The sequence below is a fragment of the Mesoplodon mirus genome (genome assembly GCF_964341445.2).
Source record: "Mesoplodon mirus genome assembly, chromosome: 7".
In the NCBI taxonomy this organism is placed as follows: domain Eukaryota; kingdom Metazoa; phylum Chordata; class Mammalia; order Artiodactyla; family Ziphiidae; genus Mesoplodon; species Mesoplodon mirus.
In genome coordinates, this window is record NC_138983.1 from 57,059,934 (window position 1) to 57,077,895 (window position 17,962).

Here is a 17,962-nt window from a genome sequence, read left to right on the forward strand (position 1 = left end):
GTTAAGCACCTTTTGTGTGCAGGACACATCTGGGCAAGCACTGTTACCCCTTCCTGCCACTAGCCCAGTGTCATTCATGGAACGGTTAGTCTGGAACTCAGCCATGGTGAAGGCCCAGGCTGATTCTTTCTTGCTCATCCTTGTGTCCCCAGTGTCTGGTCCAAGGCTTGGCACAAAGCAGGACCTTAACAAATATATTTTGAATAAAGGATGAATCAGAAAGCATTTATTGAGCAATATGTGCCAGGCCACATGGTAGGAGAAATTCTATTTAATACAACAAGACTGTGAGGCTGGTACTAGATCCCCATTTTTACAAGTGAGGTAATAAAGGTTGAAAGAGGTGAAATGACTAGGTCAACACCTCACAGTGAATTGGTGGTGGAATTGAGACTGGAGCCCAGCCTGGCTACCTCCAGCTGCCAGCCCCACAGCTGTCAGGGAGCCGGGCCTCCAGCCACCTGTTCCCTTGCCCCAGGCCTTACCTGATAGTAATTGAGGACTCTGATAAAGGGTGCACTTTTGAATGGCTTCAAGGAAACCAGGAATAGCAAGCCTGGTCTCCTAATTCCTATACAGATTAATCTGACTCAGGCATAGCTCTGATTCTACCACCTTCTTATATACAAGAATCTAGGCTAACAATGTAAACAACCTAGGTTGTTCCATCTTCCCAATTTCTGGCCAAGTGGCACTGGGCAACTTATTTGTGTCTCTCCAAGCTTCACTCACCTTCCTCTTTTGCCTGACCATACTTCTGAGAATAGGTGTTTGAGACCCCAACTTCTGATAAAACTTGGTTGATCTAATTCACCCTTCACACAGCTCACACAGCCCTATGGCTCTGGAAGAGGTATTTTCATTCTTCTAAGGACCTCAAGGGAGGCTGATATCCCTACCCCAAGATGGTCTGGATAGAGGAGGAAGTTGGGGTGGGGAGAGCCGCTCAGAACATCCTCACTGGGAGATGAGGAAGCCTGAGCTCACCCAGCCAGCCAAGGGCAGGCAGAGTGGACTGGCACCAAGAGGTCCTGACTCCCATTCAAGAGCTTTCCTCTATTGCCCCTGCTGCCTCCTTTATTTTTCCTCATGATTGTCATTGGCACCTGTTTCTCTATAACCCAGAGATCCTAGTCCTGCTGTGTAACCTTCATAAGATCTCCACTCCTCTGCCTCCCATTTGTGAAATGGGGATCCTGGCCTTAACAACCTCATGGTCCTCTAGCACGCAGTCCACACTCTTTGACTTGGACGCCCTGTAGCAGGGAACCGATTTTTTCTTTGCGAGGCGCGCGCGCGCGCGCGCACACACACACACACACACACACACTCTCTCTCTCTCTCTCTCTCTCTCTCTCTCTCTCTCACTCCCTCTCTCTCTCACTCCCTCTCTCTCTCTCCCTCTCTCTTCCCCCGGCAGGAGGCGGGGGCGCCTTATGCGCGTGCGTCGGCGCAAAGCCCTCTCCCGCCCACGTGCGCGCCCCCAACCGGGGGCGCGCGCCGCGGCTGGCGGGAAAGCGCGCGGGAAGCCCCCAGCTGGCTCCCACTGTGGGGGAGGGACAACAGGAGGCGTTTGGAACGTGCCATTCTCGGAGAGAACGGGGGGATTTTCGTGCTGCGGTAGCATTTTTACCCCTCTCATTCGCCGACCGATCCGTTAGCTCCCCCCGTCCCCCGCCGCGATACGGAGCTCCGCGCCGCGGCCACGCTCCCTCCCTGCAGCCAGGCCTGGCCCCTCGAACCCAGCTCTGGCCTAAGCTATTCCCTCCGCCGCCGGAGCGGGGCGCTGCGCCACCCGCTGGGGCCGGAAATTCCCGCGGCCTGAGTGGAGGAACCCAAGCGGAGAGTGCGGCGCCGCCTTCCACCTCCCCCGGCCGGGCGGGGGTGTTGGGCCCAGCGAGGGCCAGGCTGCCTGAGTGGGGCGGGGGGGGGCCGCGTCTGAGGAGTCGAGGAATCGGCGGCGGGTGGATAGCCGCGGCGGGCAGGGAACCGGACGACGGGGGTGCTCCTCGAGAGCCGCTCGGCGAGCTGGGAGAGCCTGCGCCCCCGCACCCGGGCCCCCGCCCCCTCGCGGTCTCCGCCTCCTTGCCTCACACACCCCCAGGGCCGCCGGAGCCCAGGCCTTCTCGGCGCTTCTCCTCCTCCTCTTCACACTCACCCTCGGACCCGGGTTGTCCTTCCATCCGCCGGCCTTGCTCCCTCCGGGGCGAGTCCTCGTTCTCAGGCTCTCCTTAAACACACACACAAGCACACGCCCGCTCGCTGGGCGGCCTTCTCCTCTTGGCCCTCCTCCTCCCCTCCTCACTTACGCTGCCGTCGGAGGAAGATTGATGTCCCTTCAGCATCATGCAGCCGCCGCCGAGGAAGGTGAGAATGGGTCTTTGAGGTTTTGGGGGGGATGCGTACAAGGAACGCGGCTGGGGCGACCACTGCGCCCCCTCCCCCTTTGCGCAAGGGGCCGTGACCGCCGTCGTCTCGGGCTTGTCACTGAGTTGCTGCCGGCTCCTGGCGGGGGGCGCGCGTGTTTGGTGCCTTTGCGTCGGAGGGGCGGCCAGGGCTCGTCCCCTCCACCGCGCGGTAGACCACCCCCATCCCCAGACATTTCACAAGTTTCGGGTGTGCGTGTGTGTATGTGTGTGTGTGTGTGAGAGAGAGAGAGAGAGAGAGAGAGAGAGAGAGCGAGCGCGCATGGCAGTGCTGCTCTCTGCAAAGTGCTTTCTCGGGGCTGCACCGAGGGGAGGCGGGGGAGCCCCTGCAGCTTGCAGAGCCTTTTGCTTGTGTGATTGTTTAGTCTGCACCAGGTTTGAGCCCTCCGCCGGCTTGTCGCCACCCTCCCCCATTGGCAAATTTACAGGGAATTTGTTTCCAGTCTAGCCTTAATGTTTGGCCCGCTTTTCCCACGGGGCGACCGAAGAGAAGTCGCAATAGTCACCCCCACCCCAAGGGAAAACAAGAAATTAAGCATTGAGCGGTCCTGTCTTTCTCTTCCCCATTCTTGCCCCGCCCCTCCGACTAGGGGGCGAGGAAGGTGGTGGTTCTGTCCCCAGGAGAGAGAGAACCGGGCCGTGCTTGGCGTGTGAGCCGTGATCTAGGCTTCGGGTGGGAGTGACGGAGTGACGGGTGCTCCGGGCTTGTCAGCAGCTTCCCCGCTTCGCCCTTCCAGAACTGTTTCAATGTCCTCCTTTCAGTTTTCCCAGGGACTGAGGCTGTGTCCTTGTCTTTTCAATCCTGCAGATGGTTACTGAGTGTCTCCTCTGGGTGGAGGAGGCTGTTCTATCCTCCCCTTGTGGGCAAACATTTGCTGAATGCCTAACTCATTCGTGTCTGCTCCCTTTTTTTTCTCTTTCTTAACCCGGGTTCTCCGGTTAAGTGAGTCTTTTTCTTTCACACACATACACTTACCCCTCCGGTGGCCCTGCTTCGGCGATGGGGGTTCCAGGCCCACTGTAACCTGGATCCCGGCCTGGCGGGCGAGGCACTGGCTGGTTTGCATATACTGTTCTAGCTGTTTGAAGTGGAAACGCCACGGCGACCGGGGCACTGGCCGGTTTGCATATACTGTTCTAGCTGTTTGAAGTGGAAACGCCACGGCGACCGGCTTGCTGTGGTGGCTTAAAAGCACTGCATATGCTGGAAGGTCACTTTTGCTTTCTCCTTTGTGAGAAAGAGATTGTGATTTGATGTGCTGTCCAGCAAGTCGAGGGCATCATCCTGAGAGTGTGCTTCTCGTAGCCATTATGGAATAATTTATGTAGTTGATTCATGCATATAATTTCATGATTGTGTAAGTTTCGGTCATGAGATATTAGGCATTCTTATGCCCACTTCTCCCATCTACACTCTGCTCACCTCTCCTGATGTTTTAATGTCTTTGTATCCTTTTTGGAAGAAATAGAAGACAGACTCTTTTAAAGACCTGGATATGTATTGAGCTTGTACATGAAATGAAATGACTGGCAGTTTATTTTGCACCTCTTTAATCTGTAATTTTTATACTCGTGTACTTTCATTTAGCCTCTGCTTCAGGTTGTTTTAGCTAGTTTTTTCATTAATTATCTGCAGTAAACAAAATTATGTGGCTAATAATGGGTTTATGGTCCTCAGGGGAGAGGCAAGTAAGAGTTATATATTCTGACAAGTATTTCGTATTTTAAGTAATTTTTTTGTTGTTAAAGTTGCAGTAAGGCCTCATAAATATATGGTATATTTTAGGTGAAAGTTACACAAGAAATGAAAAACATTCAAGTTGAGCAGATGACAAAACTTCAAGCCAAACATCAAGCAGAATGTGATTTGCTTGAAGATATGAGGTAAGATTATAGTAAATAGTTTGAGAACTTCTGTAGCTCTATTTCAAACAACCTTTGCATTACCAAGCCCCAGGAACTGATGATGGAATTTCCTTTTAGATTTCCTGCTTTAAGGCTGTTAGAGCTTTGACTCAGCTAGAAATTATAACTGGAATTAACACAATACAAACTTTTTTTCCTTTAGTGGAGAAACCTATAACTTACACATACTATTATGAAAAAACAAGGTTCTTACAAATTTATCAGATTATAATCACTGAAATAGAAATTCTTATTTAAATAATTTTTCTGCTAAATTGACCTTTCTACATTTATTGACCTTAATGATTTCACGTGGAATTTTAAACTGACACATGGTTAATGGTTAATATCTGGGGGTGAGCCAGTTAATCTCAGATGATTATTAGAACATGATAAATATAACTTTGTCTTTGAACATTAAATTTAGTGGGAAATGTGTTTATCACATTTTATCATTAAAGTTACTTATATCCCTATTCAAGATAACTTTGAATTAAAAAGATAAGACATTTTGCCAGCCTTGTGAAAGTCAATGTCTTTCTTTATAGAGGTAATCATGACTCATTTTATTGAAAGAAACGCCACTGTTTTAACAATCATATAATACAAACTGACAGTTCAACAAATTTTTGTAAAGGAAAATGATTTGCATGTTGAAACAGAGTCGCTGCAATTATTTCCCTTTACTAATACATTTATTAAATTGGAATCGGGTCTGTAAGCCTCATCAGTTACTTATTTTTTCCTGTGGTGCACAACCTTATGTTGGTTTCCTGAAAAATATTAACTATATGTTATTATAATAAAATTATATGTGTTTGTATAGCTGAATTGTTCGTAGCCCAAAGATTTTTACTTAGAGTTCCTTCCCCCCCATATTTAATTTAGATACTAAATTAAATTAATATTTCCACTGTTTACGGATGTTTTCAGGGTTTCTAACTAAGGCATATTACTTTAGACTCATCCAAACTTGGATACACCAAGATCATTGTTTTCTGACTGAAAACTACTCTATTTTTTTTAACTTTTTATTTTATATTGGCGTATAGGTGATTAACAGTGTTGTGTTAGTTTCAGGTGAAAACTACTCTATTTTAATTCTGTATTTGTTTCTTTGTTTTTCTTGTGGATACAGGGAAATTTTTAGACTTAAATAATTCCTGTGCAAGACACCTGAAACTTTTCATATGGTTACGAATTAAGCTTTTAACATCTATTAAGTGAACGAAGGTATTTATATTTTAGTAGTTTAGGAAGGCAAAATTCGTTTGTAAGTAAAGATCCTCTGTGGGGTATGGATAGTCAGTAGTCATTAAGTCCTTTTGATTATATTCAAAAGACCTCTTGTTTGCATATTCTTTATTTCCCCTGTTGCTTGTACCTTGACTTATGGTCAGCTATATGGACACGTCACTGCTAAGTTGATGTAGATTGCTGCTCCTGTTGCTACTGTTTAGTTGTTTGTATTATTTCTGACTTCATCACATTTCACTAGCGTTGTTACGGTAATATCCTAATTATTACTGTAGTGTTCTCATATCTTCCACCTCCCAATCTCTCCTTTTAAATCTGTTTTCCATGTTGTTACCAGTGAACTTTCTAATAATTGTTTGTTTATTTATTTTCTTTAAAAAATTAATTATTATTATTATTATTTTGGGCTGCGTTGGGTCTTTTTTGCTGCGCATGGGCTTTCTCTAGTTGTGGCGAGCAGGGGCTACTCTTTGCGGTGCACGGGCTTCGCATTGTGGTGGCTTCTCTTGTTGTGGAGCACGGGCTCTAGGCACATGGGCTTCAGTAGTTGTGGCATGTGGGCTCAGTAGTTGTGGCTCACGGGCTCTAGAGCTCAGGCTCAGTAGTTGTGGCGCATGGGCTTAGTTGCTCCATGGCATGTGGGATCTTCCTGGACCAGAGCTTAAACGTGTCCCCTGCACTGGCAGGCAGATTCTTTTTTTTTTTTTTTTTAACATCTTTATTAGAGTATAATTGCTTTACAATGGTGTGCCAGTTTCTGCTTTATAACATAGTGAATCAGTTATACATATGCATATGTCCCCATATCACTTCCCTCTTGCATCTCTCTCCCTCCCACCCGGCAGGCAGATTCTTAACCACTGCACCACCAGGGAAGTCCCTCTAATAACATCATTTATTACATATCAGATTCTCTGTGGTCTTCTGGATAAAGACCAAGCACTTTGTTATAGCACATGTGGCCCTTTGCAACCTAGGTACAAGCTACAAGCTTCATTTCCTGGCTTAGTTATTTCCATTTCATGCCCATGCATATCCTTTCTCCTTATTCCCCCTGCCCTGGCCACTTAGGACCTCTGGTTATCTAATTGTGTTCTCGACATTCATGCCTTTGTGCCCTCCTAATTTTCACCTGGCAAATTCTGGTTACCACTAAGTTTGCAAGTTTGATCTTCTCTGTGATCTCAAAGAATTTTGATTTTGTACATGCTTCTGGCTTCCCCTCATGTGAATTCCTTGAAGTCAGAGGCTAAGTCTTATTCATTTTTGTATATTTGTACCATTTGTAAACAGCTAGCAGAATTGTTAAATGAATGTAACTGGTTATATTTAAATACAGCTTATTTGTGTTTAAGTGAGATATTTTATAAGCTCTGTTTGTAGGGGGCTGTAGTGGTGTCTGTTGAGCTTGTGTTTTAATTTGATTCATGTAGGCACTTTAAAAGGTACTGTGGCTATTTGATGTAGAATATGTCTGTATTTATATATAATACGTAAATACAGAGACTGTTGGTGCTCCAAGGATTCATGGATTCTTTATTATTTTAAAGGAGTCAGTGTGTTTTTCTTTGTATTAAATAAATGGGATGAATCCCTTCATTCCTATATAGTTGTGAGCAGAATACTGTATTACCTCCTAAAATATGAGTTTAGGTTTCTGATTTGCTTTTTTTCCCCCCAATGGTAATACTGAATTGGAAATTGAAGATTTTCTATTTTCAATATTCATAACTTTAATTGCTTGAGGAGGAAGTGGTCTGGCTTTGTTGATTTGTCTTAGCAAGTGGAATGACCTTTTAAAAAAATTCATTAGAAATCTCTGAACTTGGATTTTTATATGTATTATGCTGTAAAGGATCTTGCCTGCTTTTCCTTTTTTGAGGCTCTCACCACCTTCCTCCCCAAAATCCCACAAATAGCTCTCCTTCTCACTGATGCACCCCCCCACCAGTGTTATGCTCAATTTAAATTAGTATGAATTCACCCCTCAAAGTGCAAATACCTTTTATTCTTGACATAAAGAAGTAAGTAAGCAGAAATTTTTTGACTTTAAAAAAAGTTAAAAAAAAAAAAAAGACCACAACACATTAAGCTGTAAATAGGAAAATTTTATTCTGGGTTATGGCTAGTTCCCACTCCCCTCCGCCCTTCTCATCTTTTGGAATTTTGAAAGGAGATCAATTATGATATAGTTTTTTTCCTTTGCTCTCTTCCCTTTCTTCAGTTCATCTGAGTTCCAGGGGTGCATGTAGAAGCTGGTGTGTTGGAGTAAAGTATGAGAAGGAAAGATAACTCATTTGTTGTTAATCAGGGACATTCCATGCTTTGGGGAGATTTTTATACTGAAGTGTTTCCTGTTGACTTTTGCTGTCAGCAGTAGACTAGCATACTTTACTTTCTTTTCAGTTTATTATTTTTTACTCTCTCTTTGCTTTCTAGGGCCACTTATAAATAAGTTTCTAAATACTACAGCCTATGTGTTGTTTATTAATATAATGTATTTCTTGTTTATTCTTATGATGTGCTAACTCGAGTCAGTAAAGAAAGTTCTTTGCAGGGATGCAGAATATAAAGAATTACCTTCTTAGCAGACATTTTTAGGTCATTATATAATATTGAAAAGTTACAGAATTTTAGAGTCAGGTGGATACTGTGATGTTTGCTGATTTTATAGATGAAATGGAAACTGAGACAGTTGATAGGAAGTGAATCAGATTGAGGTGGACTCTTCAGTTATTTCTCCTAATTTCTAGGCTAGTGTACTTTCCCCTATATCTGTGTTTCCCAGGCTTTTAACCAAGGAACTCATCATGGCTCCCATTTTTTGAAACATTTTGCATATCAAAAAGTACACTTTTTTGTTTTATTTTTCACTTTTCATATACTGAGCTGTCAGTCAGCTTTGAGTCAGTATTTTAAAACTAGTAACATGAGTCCAGCCAAAGGCAAAGATACTTAAACTTTACCTCAGAACAGGTTGGAGGTATGTGTGGTTTCTCACAGATGTTCTGAAAAATTTAACTTGGCTCAAGAAGCACTTGTCCTTTCTTTGCAGATATCTGGAGGTCTAGTGACCTCAAGTGAGGAATTGCTATACTATGTGTTGCCTTCTCTAAACTGTAGGTTCATGGGAGTCACTGGGGATTGGATTCTGAAGTCTGTTGATGGACGCTCTGAGACTTTTTTTCATTGTCTCAGAGACCTTTATGTCTAAAAGGGAAACTTAGAGGTAATCTGGTCTAGAGGGTTTTTTTAAAAACAGGTTTATTGAGATCTAATTCACTTGCCATACAATTATCCTATTTAAAGTTTTTCTGGTATATTCAGAGGGTTGTACAACCATCACGATACTTTAACTTTAGAACATTTTTGTCCCTCCTACGGGAAACTACCTATTAACAGTCACTTCCCATCACCTTATCCAGCCTTAAGCAATTATTACTTTTGCTCTCTGTAGAAGCAGAATCTAAATAAATGGAATCATACAATATGTGGTCTTTGGTGACTGGCTTTTACTTAGCATAATGTTTTCAACTTTCATCCATGTTATAGCATCAATAATTAATTCCTTTTTTATTGCAGAATAATATTCCACTGTATGGATATACCACATTTTATTAATCTGTTCCTCAGTTGGTGGACTTTTTTGCTATTATGAATAATGTTCCTTTGAGCAAATTTTTCTGTAGACTTATGTTTTCATTTATCTTAGGTGTATACCTAGTAGTGGAATTGTTGGGTCATATGGTAACGATATGTTTAACTTTCTGAGGAACTTTTCAAACTGTTTTCCAAAGTGGCTGTACCATTTTATATTCCTGCTAGCTATAATGTATGAAGGTTTCAGTTTCTAAACATTTTTACCAGTGTTTGTTATTGTCTGTCTTTTGATTATAGCCATTCTAGTAGGTGTGAAGTGGTATCATATTGGGGCTTTGATTTGCATTTCCCTAATAGCTTATGAAGTTGAGCATTTTTTCATGTGCTTAATGGCTATTTGCATATCTTCTTTGGAGAAATGTCTATTCAAATCCTTTGCCCTTTTTTTTTTTTTTTTGCGGTACGCAGGCCTCTCACTGTTGTGGCCTCTCCCGTTGCGGAGCACAGGCTCCGGACGCGCAGGCTCAGCGGCCATGGCTCATGGGCCTAGCCGCTCTGCGGCATGTGGGATCTTCCCGGACCGGGGCACGAACCCGTGTCCGCTGCATTGGCAGGTGGACTCTCAACCACTGCGCCACCAGGGAAACCCCTTTGCCCATTTTTTAATTGGGTTATTTGTCTTTTTCTTATTGAGTTGTAAATGTTCTTTAAATATTTATCTTATCAGCTATATGATTTGCAAATATATGCAGTATTTGCAATATTTTTCCCACTCTGTGGAAGAATCACCTGAGGTAATTCTTATGTGCCCTAAATTTTGAGAACCACTGAAGTGGTGAAAAGAATAAGGACTTTGAAGATAGACCAGAGATTGAAACTCAGCTCTGTCACTAATGCTGGATAATCTAGGACAAGTTACTAAGGTTCTCTGAGCCTCATGTTTCATGTATGTAAAACAAGGTTAATGCTTACCTTTTTGCTTTTCTGTAAAAGTTAAATGAGATAGGTGAAATGCCAAGCATGGTAGATATTCACCATTGGTAGCTATAGGATGTTGTCTTATACAAGGTAACAAAATAAGTTATTGTGTTTTATTAATTCTAAGAAGCACATTTTTTTACATTCTTATATTTCTGAAATCCGGATACATCTTACAGTTGCTTTTGGTTGTGAAGTGTTTGTCCTTGTCTCTTCGTGCACAGACCTTGCAGAGTAGTTAGCAGCAGGCTTGGAAGAAAATCCCAGAGATAATGGTTTGAATACAAATGTTGGATCACCCAGGCTTTTGTAAAATAAATTTATTTATTTATTTATTATTTTTGGCTGCATTGGGTCTTCATTGCTGCGCACAGCTTTCTCTAGTTGCGGCGAGTGGGGCTACTCTTCGTCGTGGTGCACGGGCTTCTCATTGCAGTGGCTTCTCATTGCAGAGCTCGGGCTCTAGGCACGAGGGCTTCAGTAGTTGTGGCATGTGGGCTCAGTAGTTGTGGCTCGTGGGCCCTAGAGCGCAGGCTCAGTAGCTGTGGCACACGGTTTAGTTGCTCTGCGGCATGTGGGATCTTCCTGGACCAGGGCTTGAACCTGTGTCCCCTGCATTGGAAGGTGGATTCTTAACCACTGTGCCACCAGGGAAGCCCCCCACCCGGGCTTTTGATGGCACAGAGGATGATACTCTGTGGAAAAACAGTAATGACTGATTCAAAAAAGTGATTCAGAAGAGTTTGAGCCTGAATGCGACCAGTTATAGCACCAATTTATTTCATTTACCTTTTAAAAATTGTGCACAAGAGTAATACATGCTAAAAATCTAATTAATGGGGACTTCCCTGATGGTCCAGTGGCTAAGACTCCATGCTCCCAATGCAGGGGGCCCGGGTTTGATCCCTGGTCAGGGAACTAGATCCCGCATGCCACAACTAAAGATCTCGCACACTACAACTAAAAGATCCAGCGTGTCGCAACGAAGACCCGGCGCAGCCAAATAAATAAATAAATAAATATTTTTAAAAAATCTAACAAAGTTTAAAAGAGCTCTTTTAATAAGTATAAATAAAAATTGTATCAATAAGTGATAGGGTATTGTATCAATTTAAATGGCAGCCTTTTTTCTTAGTGGAACATAATGTGACTTGCAATCAGTGGAGTTTTAGATATGATGAAAATTGGAAGTAGCAGGTCAGGTGCTTTACCGTGGTCTTTTTCATTCATTCAGCAATCATTGTTTCTCAATCCAGTATTCTTTCAAATTAGAACTTGATGTAAATCATGAGAGGGAGAATTTTTTAAACAGAGCCATATGGAATTAAACTAAGGAGTAATAATGAAAGTTACCCACCACTTGGGTTAAGAACAGAAGTATTGAAGAATTTTTATGTGCACTTTTCCTTGATTTGGTCTTTTTAGCCACACCCAAGTATATACATATGAGAGATGGTGAAGATGATCTGAGTGGTAGAGTAGCTGATTACAGCTACTGGAATGAGTACCAGCTTAGAGATATACAACCTGGATACGAATCCTAGTTGTTAATCTTTATTAATTATGTGAATTCGGCCACAAGTTACCACAAGTTACTTAAACTTTAGTGAGCCTCATGTTTCTTATCTATAAAATAATGATAATTATAATACCTTATGGGGCTATTTTGATAATTAAAGTAATGCACATAAAAGCTTTCTTGCATAGTGTGTGGAACATAGTAGGTACTCAACAGATGCATGTGGACTGTAATTTTGTTAAGTAATTGAGAACATCAGTTCAGAAATTATTGTCTTTGACTTACTCATCCTGTAAAGAGTTAACCTGTGAGTCAAAAAATGTAATGAACCTCAAAGATAAACTGTTCAAGTAATACCAAAGAATTTTCTTCACTAAGTTCAGCAGGCTTAGGTACCTTCCATCTTTCTGTGTATTGATAATGATTCTCCTTATGATTGCTGGATGGCATACACAGTTCCAAGCATGCTCTTCTCATACAACATTAGGTGGAAAAAGAGAAAGGAAGTGCAGTTTCTCCTCATGCAAAATTTCCCTCTTTACCTTCCCTCCTTTCCTTCTACTAGGGAAGACAGTTTCTACCAGAAATTATCCCAGAAGACTTTCCCTTGTATCTCATTGGCTGAGTTTGCTTCATATTCCCCTGCAGCCTAGCTGCAAAGGAGGCTGGGAATGTGATTACGTTCTTGGAGAGGTGGTCTTTGCCAGTAAGAAATAGGTATTGGTTGCAGTAATATGGCTTTTCCACCTTACTGTTTGCCCTGTTTGCCACAGGGACCCATTTCTAATTTACTCCTAGTGTTTCCCATAAAAGTGTAAAAAATGTGTTCACTTTAGATTATGAAAGATATAGCTAGAATTCCAGTTGTCCCAAGCAGATTGGGAATAAGAGACTCCTTAGAAACCATTTGTATCCCCTCCTTTCAACTGCTTTTAAGTTCAGTGTCTTAGGTCGGGAGTAGGTTTTTGTATTTACCATGGGTAATGGGCCAGTAGGCCAATGGCCTCTTAGGATTCTCCTGTTAAGAATACAGGAGTGGTTAAATATCTTGCCACTTTTGGTTTTCTGATAATTTGGGGAAATTGTGGTCTAAGGGCCCTCCAGGTAGTTTCATTTTTGCTGAACTCCTTTTACTTCTCAGGTGAAAGTGTTAATAAGTAGTAAAGCGGCTAAACTGAAAGCAGGGAAGGACAAATAAGAGCTAGAATTACTCCTAGAAATTGAGGATTGGCAATTCAGTCATGAAAGTATAGAGAATGAAGCCTTTTACCTGAGGAGGCCTGTGGTGATAAGTTGATGTTTTTCTTTGTAAATTCTTCGAATGTTCGTTTGAATCCCACAGATGCTGTCTGTTTTGTTGGGGTCAGTCTTCAGGAATGATCTGATGCATAAGCAGGAGTTAGTGAGTCTGGTTTGTGCGGTTGGCTCTTCAGGGACTAATCTGGGAACTAGGCACAGAAAAGCACCCATCTAGTTTGTTCCATTGCTGCAGATTTCCTGTCATGTGTTGGTCAGGACTAACTTAATAGAATCTTAGCTGATATTTTTATTTCATTTTATTGTTTCCTCACAGTATTCCTTGGTCATGCTTTAACATTCCATTTGATCTCCTTTTTGGCATTCATGTATGAGTGTCTTGTCATCCAGATGTTTTCTGTTTCGTGAACTTTGAAATAATCCCAATTCAAAAAGAAAATGTTATTTCTGGTGTTATGTAAAGTGTTACCATGTCTGTGGTCACACAGGAAACAACTGGGAATGTATATCCCTTGATTATATTTTAGTGTTATTTGTTTTCCCTCCATTGGTGGCTGGAGAAGGGGGCGAGAGGCAGAGACTTTTTATTGTATACCCTTTTTGGTAAGTTTTGAATTTGGAGCTATGTGAATATTATCTACTCTTAAAACTAAAATTAAATGATTCAGTATTGGTGACTATTTTATTGCTTGTCTGTTAAAGGTAACATACTATAAGAATTTATATTAGCTGATGCTAAAATGTCATTTTTGGCTTTTAGTTAGTGAAGTTATTTTCATCATTAATAGACTTTACAATTTATTTCTAATATATACCAAGTATTAAGAATACTTGATTCACAAACTTCATAAAATGTTTGGTCTCAAGCTGGTTGTTGTTCAGAACTGGGGAAACAGGCTCTGTGTATTACTATGTTCTTTTTGTGTGTTATGGAATTGTTTTGTCTCCAAACAAGCAAACATATTGGGTGGTTACATTGATGTCCAGGCTCAAATTTTATCTTAGTTAACTTTATTCAAAGGTTTTTTATCAAAGTCATCATTTAACATATTGTTTCTATGGTAAAATATATTTTGCATTATTAGCCAACCTTCTCCATGGGGAATTCTTTCATCTGTTTTACTCTAGAGGTATTTTATATATTAGTTTTCTCAGCTATATTGACCTAATTGAATATTTTTGGTATTCCATTTGCTTCTCTTGCATTTTTAGCTATATCTTTCTATTTTTCAAGTGGTTGTTTTAGGTGTTACACCATGCATCTTTAATCACTCATTGTATACCTTGAGTTAATATTATACCATGCTACATAAGACACTTACAACAGTCCAGTTCTAATTACTCCATCCCAGACTTTGTGCTGCATACTTTATAAACCTCATAGTACAACGTTAGTTTTGCTTTAAACACAGTTATCTTTTAAACAGATTAAGAGAAGGAAAAAAGCTTTTATATTTACCAATTTTGACTCTCTTCCCTTCTTGAGACCAATACATAGGTTTGAGTTTCCATCTGGTATCATTTCCGTTTCGGCTGAAGAACTTCCTTCAGCATTTCTAGTGCAATTCTGCTGGTGACAGTTCTCTTAGCTTTCACTTATCTGAAAGTGTCTTTATTTCACCCTCATTTTTGGAAGATAATTTTTGCTGGATATAGAATTCTGGATTGACAGTTGGTCACTCCATTATCCTCTGGCTTCATTGTTTCCGATGAGAAGTTAGTTGTTATTTATATACTTGCCTTGTCCTCTTCTATCTAATGTGCTCCTCCCCCCCTTTCTGATAGCTTTTTTCCTCCTTTTTATTGTTTTTCTGCAGTTTGAATGTGATGTGACTAATGTAAGTACCTTTGTAATTATTTTTCTTGGGGGTTCATTTAACTTTTTGGATCCATAGGTGATGTTTTTCAACAAACCTGGGAAATTTGGGGCTATTATTTCTTCAAATATTTTTTTCTGCCCCATTCTCTCTTCATTCCTTTTTGGATTCTAGTTACACGTGTGTTAAACTGTTTGATAATAATCTGTGTTCTTCAGATTGGATAATTTTTTTAAATTAATTAATTAATTTATGGCTGCATTGGGTCTTTGTTGCTGTGCACGGGCTTTTCTCTAGTTGCGGCGAGCGGGGGCTACTCTTTGTTGCGGTGCTTTCCCCCCTGATTATCAGTCACATTTCCGGCTTATTTGCATATCTAATAATTTTTGATTATTTGGACATTGTGGATGACACATTATAGGAAGTTTGATTGTGTCATCTTTCTTTAATGAGTGTTGAGTTTTGGGGTTTCAACTGAAAGCCTGTGTGTCCAAGGTGTGCAGCATTATCTCCACTCTGGCTGAATTGGAATTCCAGTGTGTCCCAGCAGTGTGCAGTTTCTGGTATCTGTTCGGCTCTCAGACCTGCAGTAGTGACTCTCCTAGGCCTCATGGGGTCTCACCTTGGCTTATGTGTGGCCTAATACTCAGGCAAGGATGCTCACGGAACCCCCATGCAGATTGCTGGGGCCACCCCTTCTCATTGTTGTCTCCTCTCTAGTACCCTGTCCTACAAATTCTAGCCTCTTCAGTAGCCCAGAACTGTGATCTCTGCATCTCAATTCAGTGAGACCATCATGCTTGGCTTAGGCTCCACTTCCCTGTGATGGAGTTGGGAAAGTGTCTCGGGCAGAAAGCTGGAGCAGATGTGGTACACACTTCCTTTGCTGCCAGTTTCATACCTAAAAATGGTAGAGTCATATATTTTGTCTAGTTCTATAGATGTTACTTGAGGAGGGCTAGTCTGGTACCAGTTACTTCATCATGGCTAGAAATGAAAGTCTACTTCTCAGATGTATTGGAAGAAGATACTTAACTGATTATGAATTTATATATGTTTAATATCTACCTAATCTAAATTAATCCTTTGCTTTTGGATATATGAATTTGGATATTCCCTATAAAAATTATGTATTCTGTAGCACAAAAATTTTTTAACAGCTTTATTAAGATATAATTTTTATAAAAAGGACATGCTATGTAAAAAAAGATATAATTGATATATTATGTAATGCACTTATATAAACTGTATAATTCATTGGCTTTTGGTATATTCACAGAGTTGTGCATCTATTACCACAGTCAATTTTAGAACATTTTCATTACACTAAGAAGAACCCTGCACCCCTTAGCCATTACCCTTCCCTTTTCCCCCCATTTGCCCAGCCCTAGGCAGCCACTAATCTACTTTCTGTAGGTTTACTTGTTCTGGACGTTTCATATAAACGGAATCATACAATATGTGGTCTGTTGAGACTGTCTTCTTTCACTTGGCATAAGGTTTTCAAGGTTCATCAGCATTTTAATATCTATCAGTACTTTATTCCTTTTTATTGTTTGGATATACCACTTTTTTTTTTTTTTTTTTTTTTTTTGCTGTACGCGGGCCTCTCACTGCTGTGGCCTCTCCCGTTGCGGAGCACAGGCTCCGGACACACAGGCTCCGCGGCCATGGCTCGCGGGCCCAGCCGCTCCGCGGCATGTGGGATCTTCGGGGATCGGGGCACGAACCCGTGTCCCCTGCATCGGCAGGCGGACTCTCAACCACTGCGCCACCAGGGAAGCCCCCACTTTTTTTTTTTTTTTTTTTTTTTTTTTTTGCTTTTTACTGTAACATTTTAAAATTGAGATATAATTGACATATAACATTCTTTTCAATTTAGGTGTACAACATAAAAATTTGATATATGCATATATTGCAAATGATCGCAGTAAGTCTAGTTAACATCTATCACCACACATAGGTACAAATTTTTTCTTGTGATGAGAACTTCTAAGAACTTATACTCTCTTAGCAACTATCAAATATACAATACAGCCTTGCTAACTATAGTCACCATGCTGTACATTATATTCCCAAGACTGACTTATCTTATAACTGGAAGTATGTACCTTTTGACCCCCTTTACCCATTTCACTCACTCTCTGCCTCTGGCAACCACCAATCTGTTCTCTGTATCTATGAGTTCAAATTTTTTTTTTTTTTCTTAAAGATTCCACGTGTGAGTAAGATCTTGTCTTTCTCTGAATTATTTCACTAAGCAAAATGTCCTCAAGGTCCATCCATATTGTCACAAATGGCAGGATTTCCCTCTTTTTTTATGGCTGAATAATTTTCCTTTGTGTGTATTTTTGTGTATACATGTGTATATATCGATATACATATCACATTTTCTTTATCTGTTCATCCATCTTTGGTCACTTAAATTGTTTCCATGTCTTGGCTATTGTAAACAATGCTGAGATGAACACAGGGATGCATATATCTCTTCAAGAGAGTGATTTTATTTCTTTTAGATACATACCTAGAAGTGGAATTGCTGGATCATGTGGTAATTCTATCTTTAATTTTTTGAGGAAACTTCATACTGTTTTCCATAGTGGGTATACCAGTTTGCATTCCCACCAACAGTGTACAGGGGTCTCCTTTTCTCCACACCCTCACCAAACACTTGTAATTTTTTTCCTTTTTGATAATAGGTATTCTAACAGATGTTAAGTGGTATCTCATTGTGGTTTTGATTTACATTTCCCTGATGATTGGTGATGTTGAGGACCTTTCACTTATCTGACCATCTGTATGTCTTCTTTGGAAAATGTCTATTCAGATTCTCTACCCAGTTTTTTTTTTTTAATAGTTATTTATTTATTTGGTTGCGCCAGGTCTTAGTTGTGGCTCATGGGCTCCTTAGTTGTGTCAGGCAGGCTCCTTAGTTGTGGCCCGAGGGCTCCTTAGTTGTGCATGCAAACTCTTAGTTGCGGCACACGTGTGGGATCTAGTTCCCTGACCAGGGATCGAACCCGGATCTCCTGCATTGGGAGCTCGGAGTCTTATCCACTGCGCCACAAGGGAAGTCCCTCTGCCCATTTTTTAATTGAATTGTTTTTCTCTATTGAATTGTATGAGATTTTTATATATTTTGGATAATAGTCCCTTATCAGATATGATTTGCAAATATTTTCTATCATTCTGTAGGTTGCCTT

At 41.2% G+C, this 17,962-nt stretch overlaps 1 protein-coding gene across 3 annotated transcripts in view; it reads left to right on the forward strand.

Moving 5' to 3' along the window:
• The first annotated feature begins 1,957 nt into the window (after positions 1-1,957).
• The window catches only part of FCHSD2 (FCH and double SH3 domains 2), a 316,260-nt gene continuing 300,255 nt past the window's right edge, over positions 1,958-17,962 (forward strand). Inside the window, exons 1-2 of one of the 3 annotated variants that reach the window (XM_082626729.1) lie at positions 1,958-2,367; positions 4,213-4,310. In XM_082626729.1, the coding sequence (XP_082482855.1) occupies positions 2,347-2,367; positions 4,213-4,310 (119 nt within the window). In that variant the 5' untranslated portion in view covers positions 1,958-2,346. The remainder of the gene's footprint in view (positions 2,368-4,212; positions 4,311-17,962) is intronic. The other 2 variants (XM_082626728.1, XM_082626727.1) reach the window with 2 other exon arrangements.